This window comes from Pygocentrus nattereri, chromosome 20 (assembly GCF_015220715.1).
Source record: "Pygocentrus nattereri isolate fPygNat1 chromosome 20, fPygNat1.pri, whole genome shotgun sequence".
NCBI classification, from domain to species: Eukaryota; Metazoa; Chordata; class Actinopteri; order Characiformes; family Serrasalmidae; genus Pygocentrus; species Pygocentrus nattereri.
Genome location: NC_051230.1, coordinates 17,938,138 through 17,963,757, shown reverse-complemented (window position 1 = coordinate 17,963,757; position 25,620 = coordinate 17,938,138). Strand labels below are relative to the sequence as shown.

At 39.4% G+C, this 25,620-nt stretch overlaps 2 protein-coding genes across 8 annotated transcripts; one reads left to right on the top strand and one right to left on the bottom strand.

Annotated features, from left to right (window-relative positions):
- The first annotated feature begins 308 nt into the window (after positions 1-308).
- ankdd1b (ankyrin repeat and death domain containing 1B) lies at positions 309-11,255 on the top strand. 2 transcript variants are annotated; one of them, XM_017695478.2, is made up of 15 exons: positions 309-495; positions 1,765-1,865; positions 2,968-3,066; positions 3,276-3,374; positions 3,471-3,575; positions 4,228-4,332; positions 4,584-4,682; positions 4,993-5,091; positions 5,229-5,327; positions 5,519-5,617; positions 6,110-6,208; positions 6,297-6,392; positions 8,822-9,023; positions 10,829-10,960; positions 11,117-11,255. In XM_017695478.2, the coding sequence occupies exons 1-15, from the start codon at positions 324-326 to the stop codon at positions 11,170-11,172; spliced, it is 1,662 nt and encodes a 553-aa protein (XP_017550967.1). In that variant the 5' UTR covers positions 309-323; the 3' UTR covers positions 11,173-11,255. The 2 variants fall into 2 exon arrangements, with proteins under 2 accessions (XP_017550967.1, XP_037387291.1); XM_037531394.1 differs by having other exon boundaries at positions 314-495; positions 11,122-11,252.
- poc5 (POC5 centriolar protein homolog (Chlamydomonas)) lies at positions 11,160-18,991 on the bottom strand. Of its 6 annotated transcripts, none has more exons than XM_017695555.2 (13): positions 18,876-18,991; positions 18,426-18,509; positions 18,112-18,262; positions 17,916-18,020; positions 17,652-17,836; positions 17,080-17,256; positions 16,781-16,885; positions 16,135-16,314; positions 14,072-14,237; positions 12,958-13,103; positions 12,387-12,506; positions 12,073-12,249; positions 11,160-11,915 (listed from the first exon to the last, which is right to left on the bottom strand). In XM_017695555.2, the coding sequence occupies exons 2-13, from the start codon at positions 18,507-18,509 to the stop codon at positions 11,772-11,774; spliced, it is 1,740 nt and encodes a 579-aa protein (XP_017551044.1). In that variant the 5' UTR covers positions 18,876-18,991; the 3' UTR covers positions 11,160-11,771. The 6 variants fall into 6 exon arrangements, with proteins under 6 accessions (XP_017551044.1, XP_037387287.1, XP_017551045.1 ...); XM_037531390.1 differs by having other exon boundaries at positions 12,435-12,506; XM_017695556.2 differs by having other exon boundaries at positions 17,652-17,824.
- Positions 18,992-25,620: the final 6,629 nt, after the last annotated feature.

Below are 25,620 nucleotides of genomic sequence, written 5' to 3'. Positions count from 1 at the left end.
GTACAAATAGCATTTCGTTTTCACTCGGTGTGTTCTGTAGCAGGTATCATCTCATATGCTGTCTTATTGTTTTCCTCTGATTCAGATTCCCTCAGCACCAAGATACCCTGCCTTACCAAGTCTTAAGGCAAAACTTCTAGAGTGTCTTTTAAGAAGTTCTCACAAGCCTTTCAACACAATCAGTTCTTGAGAAGTTTAACTGTATGTACTTTGAGTAAGAGCAAATTTCCTTAGGGTGTAGGCCTCCAAAGCAAACAAACGTAGCCACGTTACAGAGCTCTTTCTGTTTCAAAGCAGAAAGCTTCACCACGACACAAAGCACAATGGAGGAGAGAGTTTTGGCTCTGAAAGAAAGAATCATGAAGCACCCCATGCTGAAAAAGGAGAACCTGAACCCTAAAACGTGGATGAAATCAGAGCATATCAAAGACTTCACAGATTTTGTACTCCAGAAAGAGCCAGAGCCAGACAGCAGTTTCGATAATGTGGAGATGTGTGAGTACTTGCTGTGATCTAGTAGCAGTTTCAGTAATTCGGTTATTTGCCTACTCTGTTACAAGTCCTGCGTATTTTTGTTAGGTTTAAGACTTAAAAAGTTAGTGACCTTATAGCTGAAATTAGAAGTGGGCAGTATGTATGGCAATATTCTGATCTTGATAACTTTTGTCGTCATGATAATACACTTTTGTAAGCATATTGTGGATCATCAGTACCTCAGGAACACTCCATGCTTCATTACATAGAGAGCATAATTAGCCCATAAATGTATTCCATTTTTCTGGATTTAATACAGTGCAGTATGTGAGATGTGTACAAGTCATTGTATTTTTACTGGCCGTTTTAAATATAGCTTTATTGCATTATTTCTGTGTGAAAATGTGATATACATCATGCAGTGTAGTGCAATGATATATTTTTTTGCCTTATTAGTTCTCCCTAGCTGGTATTATTCTCAACCAAACTGATTGTTTTGCCCTGAATCCTAATAGATGATTGATAATATCTGAAGCAATGCATTCTTGACCTGTTTATGTCCAACCTTTGTAATTAGAAAATCCCAGATATGGGCATTGAGGTGTTAAAAACTAAAAGGCACCAAAAGGGATTTGGAGGGAAGAACCTCTTGGTTCCCTAAGAACATTCAAATGAATTTAAATGAATAAATGAAGATCCATTTTTATGAATGAGATATGTGTCTGACAAAGTTTATAAAACCACATAGTGTAAAAATTCTGTATCATTTAAAGTTTATTTCTGGAACTCTACATCCAAGGTAAAAACCGTTTAGGGACCTTTATTTAGTAAGCTTTAAGAAAAAAAAGTGCTATCCCAGCAGAATATGGAATGTTTTTAGACCTTTTATGATTAAAATTAGTCATTTTGGAGTACCGAAAAGTGGCCAGGTTGGCTATTAAGGTTTTGTATAACTACAAACTCTGGTGAGAAATGTTAATGCAGTGGGGATCCATCATTTTCTTGGATGTTGTCAAGTACAAATCATGGAGACCGAAGTACATAGCCTCCCATGAGTAAATCATTAGTGGTCACACAAGACTAATTCATCCATGAAGTGAACACCTCAAACAAAATACTGTTTGTGTACTCAGTGATACATACCTGAGCATGCAGGCTATCACTTTTCCTGTAATCTTGTAAACACTATTGCCAGAAGTAAAATGACTGTCCGTATTGATCTTAAATGCTGCAGCGAATTGATCAGTTTTGTTAATGAACTTTTCCCTCTTCTCCAACGCTCTGCTCCAGTGTTAGAGACGGAGAAAGAATACATTGAAGCAGCGAAGAGGAATGACGTCGAAACCATGAAGCTTTTAGGAAGGGGTGTGAATGTTAACGCAAAAAATGTGGTAGGTCAGTGAAACTATTTGGAGAGTTTTTATGAAATAGGAATCTTTGAATGTTTATTACTGTATTTCAATATACACTCACTGAGCACTTTATTAGGAACTCCTCCTTGTTCCTACACTCATTGTCCATTTTATCAGCTCCACTTACTATGTGTGCACTTTGTAGTTCTACAGTTACAGACTGTAGTCCATCTGTTTCTCTGCATGCTTTGTTAGCCACTTTTACCCTGTTCTTCAGTGGCCAGGACAACCACACATCAGGTAGTATTTGGGTGGTGGATCATTCTCAGCATTGCAGTCACACTGACGTGGTGGTGTCATGTTGGTGTGCAGTGCTGGTGTGAGTGGATCAGACATAGCAGTGCTGCTGCAGTTTGTAAACAATGTGTCCACTCACTGTCCACTCTGAGACACGCCTACCTTGTCAGTCCACCTTGTAGATGTAGTCAGAGCCGATAAGCTCACCTGCTGCTGCACAGTTTGTGTTGGTCGTCCTCTACTCCTTCATCACTCGTCACAGGATGCTGCCCAGAGGACGCTGCTGGCTGGATGTTTTTGATTGGTGGACTATTCTCAGTCCAGCAGTGACACTGAGGTGTTTAAAAACTCCAGCAGCACTGCTGTGTCTGATCCACTCAGACCAGCGCAACACACACTAACACTCCCCCACCTCTTCATTGTCACTGCAGTGCTGAGAATGATCCACCACTCAAATAATACCTGCACTGTGGTGGTCCTGACCATTTAAGAACTGGGTGAAAGGGGGTTAAAAAAGTATGCAGAGAAACAGATGGACTACAGTGTGTAATTGTAGATGTTCCTAATAAAGTGCTCGGTGAGTGTATGTACTGTACTATGTAGTAGATGCAATATTTATTATTGAATATTATTTCAACAATAAAGCAGTTGTGATCCATGTGTCATCTACTCCATGGGCTCAGAAAAAGCTTTTATTTTACTTCAAAGCCTGTATGTCAAGGAATATATGGAAATTCTACTTACTGTACTTTTAGGGTCCAGGAAGTAATTTACTTTCATTACGGCTTTATTTTGTTCTCTCTCTCAATCAAGAATTTTCTGAATCATCTTTGTTTCATCCCAGCACAATCGTACTGCCCTTCATTATGCCGTGGCCTGCAGAAACGTGGAAGCGGTTGATGTCCTCCTTAGGAGGAGAGCAAAGCTGGACTTACAGGACAAGGTACGCTATGGTTTAATTTAAGTTTCATTTAAATGAGACCAAACAGTGACACGTGTAATATACACTCTTAAAAATAACGGCATAAAGAGTTTTTTTGGAGTCATATATTAGCCACTTTTGGTCTCAAAATAATGTTCTATGAAAAGTGTACTGTGAAAATACTGTTGCATCTATTTATCATTGTTCCTCCACTTTCATCTCCCACACAGTATGGAGTAACTGCCATTCACCTGGCAGCTTGGTTTGGCAGTTTGGAAATCTTAAAGTTACTTGTACAAGGTGGGGCTGATCAGAGGATTGAAAACATGGTGAGGTTGTGATCTCACTGTTACATATTATGTCTGATGAAATGTGACCAGTCCTGAATTTCAAAATTTCTCTATGTGCTGTCATTCTGTTCCCAGCAAGGGATGAACATGATGCACTGTGCTGCCATTAATGACCACACTGAAATTGTGGAGTACATTGTGGATGACCTTCAGATGAGAGAACTTGATAAAGAAGACAAAGTAAGACAGTTTATTCTTTTGGCTCTAGCTGGAAAACACAGTACAGTTTTTTTTTTTCAGGAAGACCCTAAAAACCTAACTGCCTGACTAGTAAGCATAGGGTTAAGGGGTTAACGAAAGTGATGCAAAACAGGGGCAGTCGTGGGCTGGAGGTTAGGGAACCAGCCTCGTGACCGGAAGGTTGCCGGTTTGATCCCCAGAGCCGACAGTCCATGACTGAGGTGTCCTTGAGCAAGACACCTAACCCCCAACTGCTCCCCGGGCGCTGCGGATTGGGCTGCCCACCGCTCCGGGCAAGTGCGCTCACTGCCCCCTAGTGTGTGTGTGCTCACTAGAGTGTATGTGGTGTTTCACTTCATGGATGGGTTAAATGCGGAGGTGAAATTTCCCCGTTGTGGGACTAATAAGGATCACTTAATAATTAATAATAATAAATCTATTACATTGTTCAAAACTGTGCAACTCTCATAACTATAAGCAGAGGAATCGGCTAAAATACTAGCTTGGCTAACATTGAATGAAATTGGGAACCAGTTAGCATTATCTTTTTATGATGCTACATTGTTATATACAGTACATGAGGGTGATGTTAGACCTTGTATTTTCTTGACGTGAACAGTTAAACATAGCAAACACGTTCTCTGTATGTCAGAATGGAAATCGGCCTTTCGCTGTGGCAGCAGAGCATGGCTGTGTGAAAATGCTGCAGATGCTGATGGAAGAGCCTTACAACATGTCCACCATGGAGGAAAATCAGGTCCACTTCATTTACACTTTCTCAAACTCTCCTTCATGCTAAATCATAGTTATGAATGGTGATACAGTATATAGCCAAGTTTTTACCTAGGCCATCTATTCGTTTTCTGTTCATCTTTTTTCTATTACTGTTCCCTTTGTTCACTTGTGGGCATTATTGAATATATAAAATAGGTATATAGAAATGCAAAACTGTAAAGGGAATTGTTTTAATTAAACATTGGCCCATGTTTTTCCACCTCTCTTCACTAGAATGGTGACACACCTTTGCACCTTGCTGCCAGAAATGGTGAACTAGAAGCCCTGCAGCTCCTGCTGGATAACTTTGAGATCCGGAATGAAGTCAATCATGTAAGACTTGTAGCGTCTGAGTCTAAACCTATAAAAAGAAATGCTGATGAAAAGATACTAAAATCCATAGATAGAAAGACAGACAGACCAATGGATGAATAGATAAATGGACATATCAGATAAATAGAGAGGCAGACATAGATGGTTAGACAGACAAATAGATGGACAAAAATAAATGGATGCACATATGGTTGGACAGACAGAAATAGATAGACATATGGATGGACAGATAAATAGATAAATGAACACAGTCTACACTATAATGTTAAATGTACACTTTATTCAACATTGTAATGTGTTGTGTTTGGAGGCTGGGGAGACAGCGCTGTATTTAGCTGCAGTTGGAAATCATGAGGAGTGTGTTCTGGCTTTGCTACAAGCGGACTGTGACCCAAACATCCCCACTACAGTGAGTAAGAAGTGCCTGTCTTGGAAATGACTGAAGCTTAGATACTTTACTTGTATGAATGTATGTTCTATTGTTAGGTCACCTGACATCAAATGACACTCATTATTTCTAATATGTTGTATGCTGTTTGTTCTCAGAACAGGACAGGTCCTCTGCATGCTGTGTGTGAAAAGAGTTTTACACCCGTGGTGAAGCTCCTTGTTGATAATGGCACACAGATGAACATTCAGAATCAAGTAAATCACAATGCTTTTCAACCAGGACTCAATACAAAATGCAAATGCTTATTTAAATCAAATTATGCTGAATGTAATGGCTCACAGAACTGAAGTATGTTTATGATAAACTAGTATCCAATAAAACTGACAGTAGTATTAAAGAACGGTTAAAAATCACCTCATAATGAAAATTATTTGACATTTTCCAGCACTTGCAAACACCACTCCACCTGGCAGTGAAGAACTACCATATTCCAGTGATTCACACTCTACTGGAGTCAGGGTGTGATGCAGACATAACGGATCATGTGAGTTATGCAGCAAGTTATTTCTGAATGAATAAAACATTGGTAATTATGAATATGACAAGTGAGTCCAAACATTTGAATAGTATTGTGTTTATACAGTGCAGATGTAAATATTATAAACCAGGCACCAAAGTATATTATACTGTATTTACCTTTTTATCTGCTTTGAGATGTGATCGCCACTGTTAAAATATTCTAGATATATTCTTTATTATAACTATGTATGGTGTTATGTGGATTTTAGAATCATCTACAGCTCATTTCATCACTCTGGACATATCTAAAGGTTCTTATTTTACAGTTTTGTAGCTGCATATTAATTATTTGAAAGATGTGCAAGACTAGTGGCCTAATTAGGATCACTTTATGCATTCATCTGCTACAAAACTGGTTTTATATTACTGAAAATATTGTTTCCACTGCTGTAAACTGTTTAATTTTTAACAGTAACGTGTAATTACAATTAGTGTGTTTCTCCATCACCACCCTCAGCTGGGCCAGACAGTCTTGCATGTCGCATCGGAACTGGGGAAGGTGGATGTGGTGGAGATGATTCTGAAAGCTGGAGTGAACATGGAGATCAAAGACAGGGTATTCTAGTTCTAAAATATAGACAAACCTTTACAGAGATACCAAATGAAGTGTGAATTTCAATAAAAGTTTGTTTTTTAAACTCCAGCAAGGGAAAACAGCCTTGGGAGTGGCAGCCAGAGCTGATATAGTGATCATTGTAGACATGATAATCAAAGCTGAAAGATATTTCAACTGGTTAAATGTGAGTATTCAAACCCCCCACACCAGTAATGCAGTTAAAGTGATATTTCAGTGAAAGATTAGATTTACACAATTTTACCCCGCAACCTGCACATGTTGTCCTGCGCCCACCTCCAGTCCCGTATAGCTGGTTTCCCTCTGCATTAATCACATATTTAAATGACTGCAATACGTCAGTAGTCTGTAGCCTACTAAGATTTTCAGTTTGCATGTTGTTCATGTGATTGGTTGCTTCACCACTATTTAGGAAGAGTTTTATTAATTTGTTATTTTGCTGTTAGATATTATAGACTACATTAGATATTATTAGTTAGTTTTATAATTTTTATTAGTGAGCATTATAATTAGAATTATTATCATTAGCCCTGGCCTGCAAGGTATTGTGGTGGGTACTATGGCAATGTAGACCTCTACCTTGAACAATTTCGTGTTAAGTAAATAACCTGACACTTTATGACAAACTTTTTTTATACCACAGGTAGTTCCAGCAGAGTCTGATTTGGTTTAGAAGTATCTACCCACAAATCACATAGCACATTTTTTCACAGTAAGGGGTATCAAAGCCAACCGTACATCCTCTTCTCTTTTTGGGACCTAAAAAAATCCATCCAGCTAGGACTTCTAAACTGCCTGAAATGTCAGGCATTTGGTTTTGCTTTCATGTTGACATTTGCTTTCTACCATCTACCCTGTGCTGCCCTCATGTGGATATGCAAGCAAATGTGACTACAGTCTGACCGTGCAAATCAGATTTGGTCACTTGTAACTTTAAATCTGAACAGCTGATCTTAAAAGGTAGACATAAGAAACCAATCCAGTTTGATCTAAAGTGTGAACAAAGCCCACGTTTTTACTTTAGCACATACAAGAACAGAAAACTGATATTTGACCTACAGCCCATTTGCTCGGATGTTGGTGAATAATGTGATAGCAGGCCTGCATCAACAGTTATGATGGCAGAACTAGACTTGAATTAGCCAGAAACAAACAGAAAACAAATAAACAAACAAAATAGTTTGTAAAATGTTTCATAGTGACAAAACGACATCCCAGCTAAAAGAAATAGGCCCTGGCCAGCGGTGCCTCCAGGGATTTTGGGCCCCATGAAACGATATCACATTGGGCCCCACCATCCCACTACCACATACTTCAAAATTAGCTAACGTTAGCATGCTAATCCCTCAATGTACCATAAGTCATGTGTGTATCTTTATTACAAAAGAACAAGCACAACAAAACGCAAGAATTTGTAAAACGTAGCTATATTTGAGAATAAACTGTGGAAAACTATTTAGTTTTCTTTTTTTTGGAAAGGATTTAAGGATTTGTCTTTTGTCATAATAATGAAAACCAAAATGACCACAAACCCCCTGCAATTATGCCAACTGACGTTATTGAACGTAATGCTTCTCGCTTCTGCTTACAGTTGAAAGTAGGACTGGGTCATTGGTAGGGCTATGAGGATGGGCAAACAGGGCTGCTGAGCCTGAATCTGCATGTGTTGGGCCTGGCCTCAACAGGAGCAGGGAGTACTTGTGTACTATGAATAGCTTCCTAAATGTTTGCCTGCATTGATTAAATGTCAGCTAAAAGAGGAGCAAATTGTAAACACAGATTTTCTGTGAAGATATTAAGTAATTAATGTTAGGGGAGCAAAAGTAGCCCAGTTCACTGTGGACTAAGCTAACAGGTTAATTTCTACCTCTCATGGGCTAAACTCCATTTCTTTGTGAAAAACTGGGTGACATACTCTGTCACCCTTTCTTTTCTCTCTTCTGTCTTTCTTTTAAAGACCACAGATTAATACTTTCACATTGAAAAAAAACTATAATAATAATAATAATAATAATATAATAATATTTAGGCCCTCTGTCAGTAACAGGCCCTTAGAATCGTCCTATATTTTGTCTTACATTTGTTCTTTGTTGTTGATAACGGTAGATCATACAGTGTCAGAAACCTCATAAGCAGCTCAGTTTTAGATTACTGAGCAACTGTGTGGTTAGAGGAATGTAAGATAATTTAGGTGATAATTTTTCACTTTAAAATAGAATTGGATAACATAGTAGAATGAGTTCAACCTTTCTTGGGATCTCCTCTCAGGCCTGGCCTCAGTTATCTCTTATTTCCTCGGTCATCCAAAATGAAATTAGAGTGAGGGGTTAATGTAATTTTACACTGTAAACGATGCCACACCTAAATGTCACCCCATCAGATTTATTTGGTTAGAGCGCATGGATGTAATGGAAAAATATTGGCATCCCAGTATAGTCTGACAAGTGAATAACATAACCAAGGGGGACTGGCCAGCAGTAATATTGGATAATGAGCCTAGACACGTTCATTCAGCACCTGTTTTTTTTTTTCTTCTTCTTTTTTTAACCATCTGGCCTTTCTCGAAAGGTGATGTTATTTGATTACTTTTGTCAGTCCAATCCAGGAGCTAATGGGACCCTTCATGATGAATCTCCCCTGACGTTTAAGCCAGACCGCCGTAGTGAGACTAAGCAGGTCCGAGATGTTATGTGGAAGCTGGCGCACAGCCTGGTGAAGCAGAATGAGTGGAAGAAACTTGCCCAGCACTGGGGCTTCACTGAGCAGCAGGTGGCTGCCATCGAGGAGCAGTGGACAGGTGATGAGGGCTACTTGTCTCTTAAAGGGGCCATATCAAAACCATCAGTGTACCATTATTGATTTGAAAAGGCCTATAGTAACACAGTTTTACCTTTAACAGAAGAGTTCGAAGTAGCCTGCTATGTAAGATTCTTAAAGATTTTAAAAGCCCAGTTCATGTACAGAAATTAAGTTGCAAAAACAGACTGTTTTGCATTCATCATGTTTGTGGTGTCACGAGCACAACAGAGAATTTACATATTATTCTTGGAGGTGCAGTATTTCTATGGCCAGTGCTGTCATTCTACTGGAAAAAGAGAGGTTGGTCGTTTAAAAGAAAACAATTTTTTGGAATATAAAACCACTCAAATGTTGTAAGCGGGCTTCAGCGAGAAAACAAATAAGAAACAAGGACACAGCAGGGCTGTACATAAACATTTTGAGCATGTAACACTGGTGCTATAAAGCTTGTAAAGTGCTATAAAGCGTTGCAGCACAGATTAAATTTTATTAGCACTAATATTAAAATAATGTCAAATGTTTAAAAAAAGTGCAAATTTCAGTAAGTGGAAGAAATTTTTAATTGTGAAAAAACACATAGCATTTAAGAAGTTTGTATTTTTGTGTTTATTTTGTGAAATATAGATAACTTTCTCAACAATGACAAAGTAGCAGGAATGCATATGCTGCATTCATAAATTTTAAAATGGGAAAAAAAAAAATTCATTATCTAAAGGTAGGACTTACTTTTATTATTATTTAAAAGAAAATATATATAGTATATACACTCTTAAAAGCGATGCTACTCCAAGGGTTCTTGTAAAGACAGTGGTTCTATGTAGAACCATGACCAATCAAATAACCCTTTGTGTGCTTAAATGGTTATTCAGATTGATGGGGAATGTGTTGTATATGGTTCGATATAGAACTTTTTTGAAAAAAAAGTTCTATATAATATCAAAAGGAGTTCTTCCTTTGTTACATGTGCTTCTAACAAGAGAAGAATGCTTTTCAAAAATGTTCTGTATGGAACCATCTATAGCACTTCCTTCATCAGTACCTTTAATCATGCAAATGGTTTATTGTGTGCGCATCGGTCTATATAGAACCATGTTCTTTACTAACAAACCCTCGAAGAACCATCTTTAAGAGGCTAAAGATGAGTGAGGTCAGTAGGCATAACAAGAGGCAAGAGCTGCTGATTCCAGATTGGTCTTTTGGGGGGGACTTTCAGCAGGTAAATCCCAAATCATTGCTGACTCTACGTATGAAATTAGAGCCCCATACTAAACAAGTTTTGGACATTTTGTGCATCACAAAGCCCTTCATTCACAAACATCTGGATTTCTCTAGTATTCATATACACTACAACTTAACCTACATTGCAGCGCACACAGCTATGCTTCAGTAGATGACTTGAGCTGTGGGGAAATGTTTTGATGTTGCACACACCGGAACAGCTAGAGCAGCTCAGAAATAACTATGAACATGTACACGCACTTGAACTGACACGGAGGTCTCACACACATCCGACTATGACCTACTAGCCTGTGCAGTAGTATTGTCACATTGTACAACCCTGCACACAGTGCCACTAATGTGAAGCACCGCAAGCTAATTGAGTACTAATATCAACACCATGTGGAGAATCTAAATGTTACAAATTAACAAGCCAAGTAAGGTGCTTCATCTACAATGAACAAGACACCCTTAAATCTAAATGAAACACGCACACTCCTTATTTATTATATTTCTTACATCTAATGTCTAATAGTTTGGTTACCTCACTGTAATTACAAGGGGTTAATTTGCTTGTGCTGCAAGGTCCCAACAGTTACCAGGAACATGGGAACAGAATGTTACTGATCTGGCTCCATGGAGTGACTATGGCAAAGGAAAACCCAGCCAAAGAGCTTTACCAAGCCCTGATCTCTGTTGGGAATACAAAGATGGCAGGTATGGCGACAGATATTTTCCAGTTTTTAAGTTGTTTTCATATTTACACAACACTGAATTCTTTGGTGATTTTCAAAGAAACAGCCACTTAAAATGACCTACTATTTGACTAAAAAAAGTTGGATAACATCAGAATGTTTTTTGTCTTCCTGATAGAAAAGGTCAGAATGGAGGGAGAGGACAGTAGTAACCGGAAATGTGTGGTTTCATGAAACTCTAAAAATAAAGCTTTATTTCACTTGGAGGAGCCTTGAGGAAAAAAAGAGCTGAAGTCTATCAACTCCCATTTTACACCAATTCAAACACACGTTACATTACCACACATACTTGTTTGGTCAGTGAATACCAAATACATTCAGTCTTACGAACACTATAAATCATCAGAGGATTGTGCAGACATGTTGGTGAACCTTCATACTACCGACCGTACTGAAGATGATTGTATCACACATTAGCAAGTGAACAGTCACAAACAGTGAAATGTTGACAAGAAGACAATACATAAAAAAAATAAAACATTTATCTACAAACATGGTGCGATTGTTGCATTTCTTTAGTATAAAATACGTAATCAAATAAACTGGTTTAAAAATAAACATAAATCAAAAATGGTCACCCATACCTGAATGAGCAGTATAAAAATCTTTGTCCTGATCCCTGAACAAGAACAGATGTTTTTGCTCCAATATGTACCTGTGTAGTTTGACAGGTTACGTTATTGTAATCCACTTCTGTGCAACAGTTAAAAAGTCCTCGTATATTTATCAATAACCATAGTACATTCATTTGTGTTTGCATGGAACTGAATGCGTTAGTCCACTACTTTGATAGAGTGAATATGAAATGCAGAGGAGTGTGTTCTTGGCTGGCTGGAGGAGCTCTTAGTGCTTGACACAGTCTGACTCTGGAGGGCAGAGCGAGGGAATTTGGCTGCTGTTGCCTGACCAACAGTGAGCTGAGAGAACGAGACATCAGAAACATCAGAATACAGAAATAATAAAACAATTCCGTCTTTACATACTGAATGATTACATCCATCTATACTAGTGCATGTGCATCAAAACCATGGTTATTTTAAGCTGCTGTACTTTTATAAAGACAGGCTCTGATACCTGAGTGACAGGGTGGTGTCTTTCCACAATGACGGAGCTCATGGGTGGGGCCACACCCATCACATGCAGATTTCCAGGAGGGCAGCCTGCCTTGGCCAACTCGGAGCGTCCGGTTATACGTGCAGTCACAGTCTTGGAAGCTTTCTGCTGACCAGCTGTTACTATCCGTGCACTGGACTACGGAAATGGCCATAAAACCATAAATTAGAATTGTCATTTACTATACTGATAGTAGTTAATGCTTAAGATGCAATACTAACAGATTAAATGCACATAAACCGACTCATTTGATTTATTTTTGTTTTTTTAAAAACCTTTCTAAAAGAGTTTGTGCTGCCTCCTGGTGGTAAAGCAGTGTTTACTATCGTGGTGGAAGGTAGTGCCTCTGCCCGGCTTGCTGCTGCACTAGAGCCAGCCAGAGATGTGAACTGCTCCTGCAACAGAGTAATAGATAAATGGACTGAATGTTGTTTTAACAAAGGATCAAGAGAATTAGCAAATAATGTTGCTTATAAAGAATTAAAGGAATGTCTACAAGATCTTGATCTTGCCTGGAGGCTATTCTGATATAGTCTGATATAGGCCTATTCTTCTCCAACCAACTAGTCTAGAGATTTAGTTTCTAGTTTTAAAGCTGCTTTACATATTATCTGCTTTTAATCAATCAGATCAGAGAAAAGCATTTTGCAGCAAGCCTATACAAACTTACAAAACTGTGGATCTAACCATGCAAAACTAGCTTAGCAATTTAAATCTGATTTTTAAAATATAGAACATAATATCAATAAATGCATTTGAATTAATGCAGTGAAAATACTGAACCCTAGAACAAAAACCATCCATCCCCGTTAAATACTGCCCCTGCAGAGTTCTTTAGTGTCTTACTGCTTCTGTGTCTTCTGCATTACTGCGTGACGGGGCGGGCAGTACTGGAGACTCCATGACAATTGGGCTAAGGCGTGCAGAGGCGGTCCGGAGCGGGCGACTGGCCATTGTGCTACAGCCAGGCTCCTCCCCTGAGAGTGGAGCATCTTGAGGAAGTATAAGAACGTTTTTTTATTGTTTATTTAGTTGCAATTAATGCAACAACAGTGGTTGAAAAGAGAACAGAGAATATACTCTTTGAGCATAATGAAAAATGTAGATTAAGTGCAATCTGAACTTTCAGAACTCCAACTCATTGCTGCTGCAGTTATTCAATGACACCTATTTGGCCCTGCTTTAATTCACAAATATGAATAGCAGCAGTGGAGGAGGGTGTTCTTTTTGAGTGCTGCTAGTCGCACCACTTAGTATTCTGCCTTAGTCTTACACAATGAAGATTTCACTGGGTTTACAAAAGGATGACAAGTTCTACAGGCCTATTGAACAGTCCAGTCAATAGCCCATTTGCTGCCACAGCTAAAGTACTGATACTGAACTGGGTCTTATTCTTCTTTCCTCCCACTGTTCTTGTTTTGCCTGCTTATTCTCTATATGGGGGGATAAGAGAAATATCGACCAACTCCAACTTAAGGCCAGACCATCAGCATTAATGAAGATGTAGGATGCACAATCAAAGGTATAATACTGAAGCTTTTACTGTAATTTTCAACATTAAATTAATGCAGCATCCAAGATAATTATGAGATCTGAAATTCAGACAATAGATCAAGTCAGACTTTGGCACATTCACATGTGCAGCTCAAAAAACATGAATGCACATTCTTTATCTGGCTGTTCTTAGGTGCACTAAACACATTATGCCACCACCCAAAAATAGATTCCTAGTTAGAATTTGTTTTGTGTATCTTCAAAGTTATTTTAAATGCAACATTAATTACAATACAGTGGACATTTCCCATCCTCAGACATAAATCAGTCCTGTGTTGGAACTGGTCAGTCACTAGACTAACCCAACACTTAATTGCAGGATGTCTGGACATGTTAATCTGTATCTGGGTCTTTGTCACTGCAGTGCTGTAGTACTTACAGAGTACATGGATAAAGCTTAGCTTACCTCGCTCCTGCCTCCCTGTATCTCCAGTCTGGAACATACTGAGAGCCTCAATGTTGAGTGCGCAGACTCCACGCATGAAGGCTTTCTTCATAGATTCTTCATAGCGCTCTCTCTCTATGTGCAGCCTTTGGATCTCTGCCTGGGCTTTCTGTAGGGCTTCCACATGCTGAGAGCACACATACATACCCAGACTTTAATGTTCACATAAATTCTTCTAATTAATCACTAAATTTAAGCAACCAAAGTACTAGTACATCACATAGCCAAGGGCCAGAGGACTTTACTATTAAAACCTTTCAAAACATTTTTCACTCTAAAAGTTGTGATTCAACTGATTTCGGGAATGTTTTAATAATTTTCTGTCAAGTATATGACCATTTTTGGCCAAAATAAAATTCTTAGGGTTAATGGTTATTTTTATAAAAACCTGAAAATATCAAAAATTGCTGTTATTGTCTTTTAATAATCTACCGTTATGTAAATCAATAGCTTGAAACGCTTTACCCTGCATTTCCTTGTGCTTTAATTTTACTCCTTATTCTTTCTTTCTATTTTCAATACCTTAAAATAGTTTTAAATTTGGCATGCTGGACTCATGCTGTTCACGGAATTCAGCACCAAGATCCAGAAGGACTACACTCATAGGAAAAATGGAAAAGTAAAACGTGACATGACTTAGGAGAGTATAATTGAGTGCAGCCAAAAGGACGTTTATATTTATTTGGCCAAAATAATTTTTTGTTATGTGCAACAGGTTCTATGCACAGAAAGAGTTTCAGTGAGAATATCCCATTATTGGAAGACAACAAACAATCCAGGCTACAAAAAATTCAGATGTTCATAAGCAGTGCTTGATGAATTTGTTACAGCAAAATTTAAACTTCAAAATTTAACTTTGGTCAACTGACTATGCTTTTGTGTCAGAGCTGGGCGACAAGGCAAAAATGTAATATCATGACCCCTCCAGAGGTTTTCATGATGTATGGTAAGTCACAATATTTATTTTTTTCATGGCATCTGCAAAGTTAAAACAGTAGGGCCACATTAAAAATCTTCTTCTTTCGGCTGCTCCCTTTAGGGGTCGCCACAGCGGATCATCTGCCTCCATCTTGCCCTATCCACTGCCTCCTCTACTTCTACACCAACCATCTCCATGTCCACCTTCACTACATCCATAAACCTTCTCTGAGGTCTACCTCTTCTCCTTCTACCCGGCAGCTCCATCTCCAACATGCTTTGCCCAATATATCCACTATTCCTCCTCAACACATGTCCAAACCATCTCAACCTGGCCTCTCTGGCTTTATCTCCAAACTGCTCCACCTTCACTGTCCCTCTGATCTGCTCATTTCTAATCTTGTCCATCCTTGTCACTCCCAATGAAAAACTCAGCATCTTCATCTCGCCACCTCCAGCTCAACCTCCTGTCTTTTAGACAGAGCCACAGTCTCCAAACCATACATCATAGCAGGATGCACTACTGTCTTGTAAACCTTCCCTTTCACTCTTGCTGCTATCCTTCTGTCACACATCAGCCCTGACACCCATCTCCACCCACTCCACCCTGCCTGCACCCTCTTCTTCACCTCTTTTCTACACTGTCCAGGGCCACATTAAAAATATACTATAAAAAAAAAATCTAAAAATCCAATTATTTGTATTTAACATTTCACATACTGTGCTACACTAAATTCAATTAAACAGGACTAATTATGCTCGCTCTGTAGTCAAACATGGAGTTGGGAAGTGTTAAGTGGCTCAGGTTTGGATTGACAGGAAGTCCTCTGTTCTCAGGCTGTATTCAGCTTTGGAACAAAATTTCAGGCTTGATTAAAGCTCTAAATGTAAACAGCTCTTCCAGACATGTGTATTATTATTTTTTTTTAAATAATTCTGAATTGTAACAGTGAAGAAAAAAATGTGTCATTATCAAGTCTGAGAATTTACCCATAAGAAATGATACCACCCTAGAACTGATCAAGGCTCAGCCTAATTTCTTTTCTTTTTTTAATCAAAAACATAATATGGCCATGCGGTTCAAATCAACTCAATGGTGCTCCTACCTCCAGCAGCTTAGCCTCATAGTCTGCAGACAGCTGCAGGCAGACATCCTCAGCACGTGTTCGACAGGCCTGCTCTACCCTCTCCCTCCAGTCTTTCTGGATGAGTGAGTGCCAGCCAGCCCACACCTTCCTCTTGAGCTGCAGCTGGTAGTGCTGATCTGCCAACTTGGCCCCATGTGCCTAAAGGCCAGGGAAGAAAACAGTGACCCAGAGGAAAAAATTCAAATATGACGGGTCATCATCAGGTGAGCAAATTACTTCCTACATCACCTTTTATGTGGGCAGAATCTTGTGAATAACCAAAATGTTTCAGATTGGCAGGGAAAAAATAAGACAGACAATGTATGACAATGCATTTATCCTGAAGATTTAACCACACAAAACGTTTGTATTTTTGGAATGTTTTGACATTTACTGAGACAGATCAAAAACTTTCTCACTCTCAAAGCAGAGGTCAGGAGGTAAACAATCTCTCAATGACAGGACTCAAAGAGAGAGTGTGGGGGCACCCAGTGCTGTCCAAGCTACGCATAAATATCACTATAAACCATGATATAAATAAAGGCATCTGAAAAGGTGCTGGCCCTTAGTCTGAGTGCCACTGGGCTGTCAGACTGCTCTACTGTGGCCCTGTCGCCCGGCTCACCTCTTCCTTGGCAGTGCAGTGCTTGATCCTCCACTGAGTGAAGCTCCTCATCAGCTCCAGCCGCTCCCGCTGCCTGTCAACCGCCCGTGTAAGATTCACAATCACCTGCAACGGCAGAAAGATGAGGTAACCAAGTGGATTTAAGGGCATTTACTTAATTTTTCATCAGATATGCATAATAATACTGCTATCAGATCACTGAAGAAAAAAAAAAAATGCTGATCCTGTCTGATACCAGAACTTGGACATTTAGCACCATTATAATGAACAAAAATGGATCTGTGTCAGTGGGCACACACCTCATCTTTTCTCTGATTGGAGATCTGGTAGGTGTTGAGCAGGTCTTTGAGGCTGTCCATCTCTGCATTAATACCTGCTATATGAGCAGCATGTTTATCCCTCTCCTTTCTCATCTCCAGCCTGTGCTGCTCCACAAAGGCCAATTTCCATTTCCTTAGCTCCATCATCACATTACTCTATGAAAAGATAGAGATGAGGTATTATCTACCAGGCTTGATACCTAAGGAAACGCACTGTGGAAAAAGGCTAATTTAGAGCACTGACTCCAAAAAACATTCTGAAGAGACAAGAATTCCAATGAAGTTGGAAATCACAACTGTTTTCTCTAGGCTTTAATACACGTGATAGTTACATACATAACTAAGTGACCAATCTTCTTTCGTCCTTGTACTCTAACAAACTGTTTTTAAAGCCAATAATAACTATGAAATTCAGCTTTATTTCTATGGTATTGACATCAATATAGGGTGGACCATTTGGGAATTATGGCTCTTTCTTTAAACACACCATGTACGTACAGACTGAAGTAAATATAAGACAATAACAAACACATTTTAGAGGATAGTCAGACCTTCAGGTTGCTGCTCCAGATATCCAGAATATTCTCCATCTTGTTCAGGTTCTCCTCCGAGATAAACATCTCGGTCAGCGAAGTGATAACAGGATCTGGACTGCTCTGCCCAGATCTGTCCGATTCAGAGCGTCTCTCTGACTCTCCTTCAGACCTGGCAGCCATCTCCTCCCCTGAAGAAAATGCTATATTTACTGACAGTAGTAAAAAGTACTCAAGTCTGAGATTTGCTACTGAATATATTTGTTGCAGTGATAAGTTTACCTTCAGAAATCTGACTCTGTGGTCTGGAACCACCTAACTGTGGAGTAGCCCTGGCTGAAATCATCTCATTTGCAGGTACAGACTGTCTCCCATTTTCTGTGATGTCTAAGACAGAAAATATAATCGGTGGTTAGATATTCATTTTACTATTGTCTACTGTAGTATGGTATTTTTTTTTTTGAGGACTGCATCTAACCCTCGTGCTCATGCTGAAGTCCTGCATCATCCATTAATCTCGAATACTGGGCACTTTTAGAAGGAAAAGAGCTTCTCATTAGCTGTGACGGAAGATTTGGCTCATACTTAGGAGTGACCACAGCAAAGCGAAGCAGTTCTTCATACTCATCCTAATGCAAGAAAATGTGCAAACTGAGAAAACACTTGGACTTCAAAAAGGTAAGCACTGCAGAAAGTGGGTGAAAAAGTGTGTACAATGGAAATCGCACCTCCCCTATCAGTAAGACAGTTTATGTGAAATGTTAACCTACTTCTTTGAAGGAAATCACTCACTTGAAGTTCAGAGGACACCGAGCTACCTCTGTCTGAGTCCCTTGGTAGGTCTGGACTGTTGAGTTCCCCTTCATCTGAGGACATCTGAAACGGGAATATACAGGCAAACAACATTCTCTTATACATAATTCACCAGCAACTCATCTGAGACTTCAAACTCAAGCATCTTGGCAAGCTAACAGCTAAACCTGATTTTTCGAGCACTTCTTCTGTCGGAGTGATTTAACATGCAACGTTGGCAACAACACCCTGACAAGGCACAGAGCTCAAATCCTCATCAAACCTGTAAACTTTCCAATTTCACATCAGCTAATACCCAGAGTCCTGCTCACTAGCACTGCTAGCTAACGCTAGTTAGCGAAGTAACCGGCTAACATTAGCTAGCAGTTCGACAGTTTCCTTTCTAACGACGACTTATTAGACGCACAAGTTCAGAATGACTTTCGTTACCTTATCGGGGCGACCGAAAGCGAGTCTGTCGTTCCCTTTCTTGCGCGGTTACTTATAACAGGAACTTGACAACACAAACACAAACTCCAGATGCACTGTTCACTCGCGTTTCAAACTGTTGAAAAGCACAAGAAGACCTAACCGGATTGGTTCAAATTTTGACCGACCATTCAAGAGCCATTCTGATTGGGCAGTACGTTCCCGTGGCAACACAGACGCGGTCGTTTCCTTCGAACAGCGATGAGCTAAAGTTCATGTAAAAGAACCGTGTTTTAACTTCACTCACTGATGAGCACAGACAGTGAATATTACAATATAAAACAGTAAAAACGAGGTATTTGCAATTTACGTGTAAGTTTTTGAAGCAAATCCAGCAGATTACGGCCCGTTGCCCGGCTCAAACCATAAAGATTAAGATATATAGCAATATATGGATTTCACATAACTGTGATACATATTAGCAGTTCCCTGATATCCAACTTACATTTGCCACATAGGAGCATGTATGTTTTATATACACTGCTCAAAAAAATAAAGGGAACACTCAAATAACACATCCTAGATCTGAATGAATGAAATATTCTACTGAATACTTTGTTCTGTACAAAGTTGAATGTGCTGACAACAAAATCACACAAAAATCATCAATGGAAATCAAATTTATTAACCAATGGAGGCCTGGATTTGGAGTCACACACAAAATTAAAGTGGAAAAACACACTACAGGCTGATCCAACTTTGATGTAATGTCCTTAAAACAAGCCAAATTGAGGCTCAGTATTGTGTGTGGCCTCCACGTGCCTGTATGACCTCCCTACAATGCCTGGGCATGCTCCTGATGAGGTGGCAGATGGTCTCCTGAGGGATCTCCTCCCAGACCTGGACTAAAGCATTCGCCAGCTCCTGGACAGTCTGTGGTGCAACGTGACGTTGGTGGATGGAGCGAGACACGATGTCCCAGATGTGCTCAATCGGATTCAGGTCTGGGGAACGAGCGGGCCGGTCCATAGCTTCAATGCCTTCATCTTGCAGGAACTGCTGACATACTCCAGCCACATGAGGTCTAGCATTGTCCTGCATTAGGAGGAACCCAGGGCCAACCGTACCAGCATATGGTCTCACAAGGGGTCTGAGGATCTCATCTCGGTACCTAATGGCCGTCAGGCTACCTCTGGCGAGCACATGGTGGCCTGTGCGGCCCTCCAAAGAAATGCCACCCCACACCATTACTGACCCACTGCCAAACCGGTCATGCTGAAGGATGTCGCTCTCCACGGCGTCTACAGACTCTGTCACGTCTGTCACATGTGCTCAGTGTGAACCTGCTTTCATCTGTGAAGAGCACAGGGCACCAGAGGCGAATTTGCCAATCCTGGTGTTCTCTGACAAATGCCAAGCGTCCTGCACGGTGTTGGGCTGTGAGCACAACCCCCATCTGTGGACGTCAGGCCCTCATACCATCCTCATGGAGTCGGTTTCTAACCGTTTGTGCAGACACATGCACATTTGTGGCCTGCTGGAGGTCATTTTGCAGGGCTCTGGCAGTGCTCCTCCTGTTCCTCCTTGCACAAAGGCGGAGGTAGCGGTCCTGCTGCTGGGTTGTTGCCCTCCTACGGCCTCCTCCACATCTCCTGGTGTACTGGCCTGTCTCCTGGTAGCTCCTCCAGCCTCTGGACACTACGCTGACAGACACAGCAAACCTTCTTGCCACAGCTCGCACTGGATGAGCTGCACTACCTGAGCCACTTGTGTGGGTTGTAGAGTCCGTCTCATGCTACCATGAGTGTGGAAGCACCACCAACATTCAAAAGTGACCAAAACATCAGCCAGAAAGCAGAAAGGTACTGAGAAGTGGTCTGTGGTCCCCACCTGCAGAACCACTCCTTTATTGAGTGTGTCTTGCTAATTGCCAATAATTTCCACCTGTTGTCTGTTCCATTTGCACAACAGCTGTGAAATTGATTGTCAATCAGTGTTGCTTCCTAAGTGGACAGTTTGATTTCACAGAGGTTTGATTTACTTGGAGTTATACTGTGTTGTTTAAGTGTTCCCTTTATTTTTTTGAGCAGTGTATATATTTAGCAATGCATGATAGAAAACCATATATAATCATATATTGGTGGCATATATCACTCATGTATGCCATCTTCATCTTAAATAACAAAGTTTTATGCACCTTGAATGCATCTGCATATTTCCAGTTTAAGTGAAAATCAGTATAACTCAACTTAAAAAAAAAAATTATGAAAGTTTTATTCCCTAGCACATTTAAATAATATAATATTTAAAATCAAACAGTTAGTTTGACAATTATAGCTGTATTGGGATGTATTCAACCACATATCAAACATATATGTATCATCCATATATTATGCGTTTATGTGATAATATTTGATACTTACACATATGTACCCAACATATATTAATGTATATTTTAAAATATATGCCTGATCCTTTATGACATGTGCATGTATGGCTGCATATCAGATTTTCATATGGGGAGGGAAAGCCTAACAACATATCATGACAGCTACTACTGAGAAATGACTGTGACAGGTAATAAGTAATGATTTGAAACTCAAAAGGGGAATTCCACTGACTTTTCAAAATTTCTACATAATTCAATGTAAACAAAGTCATTCGGATTGGTTGGATGTGATATGGTTCACTGTAGAGAAACCTACAGACAGATTTCTTTACGGTGGTGGTGATGGGGACCAGCGGTCAGGATGTCTACAACACAAATATGGCCATTTTATTTAAATTGACCAGTGAAAGATACTGCAAGTATCTTATTTGGTTTTATATGTAATGTTGCCATTGAAGAAAAGTCACATGTATTTCACATGAAGTGTACAAAAACCACATTTAATCACGTAAAAATTGATGTGAGTTTTCTGTAAGGGTGATAATGGTAAAACAGTGGTAAATACAACAAAACAAGTTTTCACTGGGGACTAATTTACATCACAACACCCTGCATATACCCCTCCGCCTAAATGCATTATTAAAAATATGATTGTCTCAGGCATCAGACAACATATTCATAACCATTTCCTGTAATAATGTGAGGTAGCTTTTTGAACAACTCTGAAGTTTCTCTACAGTGGCACATTCACATTAAACCACTCTAAATGACTGTTTGCATCTTTAGGATTTAATTAGTGGGGATTTAAAAAAAATATCAGTGGAATTCTCATTTGATCACTCCTTAAAACTAATGCCCAGAAATGTTTCAGTAAAACTTGTGGCTAGTTATGTAAAGTATCATGATTACGCATGAATAGAGTTATGATCTTAAGTGATGAACACCTATGAACTTCTGTATTAAGGTGAAAAATGTGCCTTAATAAAGGCAAATGAAAGGAGGCGTCCTTTTTAGAGGCGTAGGATGCTTTGTTAGACATGGGCTGCATGCTAAACCTGCAGTCGGGACTGTATAAAAAGGAGTTGTGTTCAAAAAGAGCTGCAGTTGTGAATCAGACAGACTAGTAAATCACATGAGACGCATTCACCTTCGCAAACAAAAGCTCAACGCAGTTCTCCTCTGTTCTGCCTGCAGGTATAAGTGCTTTACAATTCACTCAGTGCTCCAGAAAGGCCTCCTGAGTGGATGGAGGCTCTGACGTCTGCCATGAATTCAAGTTGCTTTGCTTTTTCATTTCACTGGCTAAACTTAGCCCCGCTGCATAGCTCGGCACAGCACAAATGTACAAAATTGCCATTGACACTGAGTGTGAGTCATGGCTTTCTGAAGGCTTTGGCAAAGGGTTCAGTTTGGCTCTCAGCATTGGCTTGAGGAAACTCAAGGACATTGCAGGGTGGTTTACAAGGAGATGCATTTAAGAGTGTAGTAAGTTAGCATTGGCTCTGGTACATTAAAGCCTTAATTTCAAAGCAGTTGAATAGGAGATAGAAATTTCTCATGGAGAAAATAAAGGTAGCACTGGTCCATTTGTCGTGGCCAACCATCTTGCCTGCTATGTAAACAGAGGCAAGTCCCTTTTACTACTATATTGCATGATGTAATGCGTAGCCGTATGATTAATATGATTGAATATGGTAATGAGAAAACATGGCACACTGATATAATAATCCATTTTATTGTGAAGGGTAGTGTGAAAAAACGAACTTGGAGGCCTGTGTTACTTGAAAGTCAGACCACATTCCTTACTCACACTCTCTAAGAGGTTCAATCTGTTCCAGGACAATAGTTGCAATCCATTAAACTACCTGTCCCCCCAGTGGTATTTCAGCTCAGGCACATATGTGGTGTAGGATACTGAAATTGTAGACAGAGGACAGAAATAATAAAAGGAGTTGAGCTTTAAGGTTAATAGAGTTTGTCCCCGTGTTGTAGACTGTTGTGGGCAGAGTTACTTTGTGTTCACTAGGTTCACAAGACGGTGAATTTAACTTTTTTTCTTTTCAAGAAATATTCCTCTGGCAATTTTCCTTCCTCTCAGCAGTACTCTGCTTTTTATTATTCTTTTTACCATTTAATAATGACATAATGAAATAAAACCACTAGATGTAAGATAGCTTTGAAAATAAAGGGCCCATTTTATGGAGTAACAAAATGTTCTCACCTTTTTTGAATTAGGGTTCACTTCACAGTCTATAAAGTCCATGTGTGGAAACTAACGTGTGAAAAAACAGCACATTTTGCATTCACTAGTTTTGTAATGTCACATTCACAGACATCTGCCTATTCAGCCTACAGCAGTTTAGCCCCACCCATTCTAGCTGAAGTTAAAAGGAGTGTTTCAACAAAGCAGCCACTCCACAACAGATGCCATTCGTTATGGTATAGTAACACAAACAGCTTGTTTAATTCTAAGGTATAGGTCAAAAATGAAGCCCATTTTGGGACATAAAACTACATAAAAATTCATAAGTGGACTTCATTATAGGATATTTTTTGTATTAGTGATAGTTCTACTATGATTAGAAAAAGCTCCTTCAGTTTTAGTTCAGTTTCTCTCAGCTTTTTATATTATGCTTTACTTTCTTTCCAATTGTTGTATTCTTTATAATGGCCTCTGAAGATGCTGTCTTTGACTGCCTTGCAAATTGTACTGTTCACTTAACATAAATGAGTCTTGTCTCATCAGTGATCTTTCTGCTATTTATTGATGGAATATGGAAATAGTAAATTTTGTAATAATGGTTATGGCTGTCCTGAGCTAATATGCAATTGGAGGTATTTGCAAGCAAAGATGGTGGCAGTTGGATTGTCTTGGAACGCAAATAGAGGCTTAAAATAATTTTCAGTGGATGTTGGGTAGATATAACGAGCTAACTTGATGCACAGTTTCACATGTTGCAAGCAACATCACATGGCAGAATATTTTATTTTATGTTTTTTTGTTGTTTTTTCTGGAACAGTCACGTTTTTGGAAGATTTTCAGGGGTTTTTGTTCTTTACACTTGCTCAATGTTACCCATGCTGTCATACACAACATGTGCCTGCAACATGTGGATGAACATTTTGTACCTTCGGTTGTGCTTTGAACTTCTTCCCTGAGTTGGAAGCTTTCAAAGAGAACTCAGTCAAACCTTGGTGAAGGACTTGATGTCTGAGGATGTTAGTGAATGATCTACTATTGTCATCATACCTTCATCAGTGTCATGTTGATTTTGCATTTGGTATGTAAACATTTAGCCAGACCTTCTTTTTGCGTCTGTATGTGTGACATTAATACGTAAAGATGTATGAAGTGGTCTGCGAAATCTGAGCGGTCAACTCTGACATCTGAATTATTATTTCGGACTATTACAGGGTATCTCGTAGCAGCACAAAGACCTCATCATTTAGCTTCTTTCCCCTACAGACACTTCTTCTACTTAATGCTGCTTTTTTTAGTTTGAACAAAACTAAATCTTACATAGTGCAGCTTTGAATGCGTCAGTCTAGTAAACCTTCTACATGAATTAGAAAAGCTAGATGGGATTGGATGCATTATCCCAGCTTATCTGGAAACATTTTTTTTAGTGCAGACTTTAATGCTATGTCTAGGAAGAGACTGAGGAAGCTAAGTGAAATCTCCCAATTAGGAGTAAACTAATTATTATTGAAGGTATTGACTTCGAGGCTGTATCCACTAGTGTGTCCTAGAAAGATATACAGTGCACTCTGTGAATGTGAGCATCCATATTGAGTGAACAGTCTTGAAATTACAACCCTTTTATGTAAAGCTCTCAGAGAGTGTCGGGGTAGTTCTTAAATGAAAGTAATCCATAAGAAATTATTACTTCTCTCAAACCGTAATGGGATTACGTTACTTATTTATTCCCTGGACAAAGTAATCTCATTACTCATGACTTCTGCATTACTCTATAACAATCGAGCACATCTGTACTGACTGGGAAGCACAAGGGAAAAATCCAGCAGACCTTTTCAGGCGGACAGACATTGTTTTTGTTTTTTATAAACAGGCCATAAAGACAGCATTGTTTATTTGCTCTGAAATAAGTGCACTGACATGAAACACACATGACATGAAACACACAGGCCATTGTGGGACCATTTGAATACAAGACACTGGTAGCTCCCATATTTATCAACCCATATTTAGCAACAATGGTATGTTGTCAGTTACAGTAGGCAGTCAAATGCAAGTTAATCATGTTGTGTCATGTTTAAATGTATTTCCTCTGTTTATTGCAATTGGGTGGAGTATTTAATAAATGGCTCAACTAGAATGTAGTAGGCTAGTGAAGTGGGGGTTGTGGGGGGGGGGGT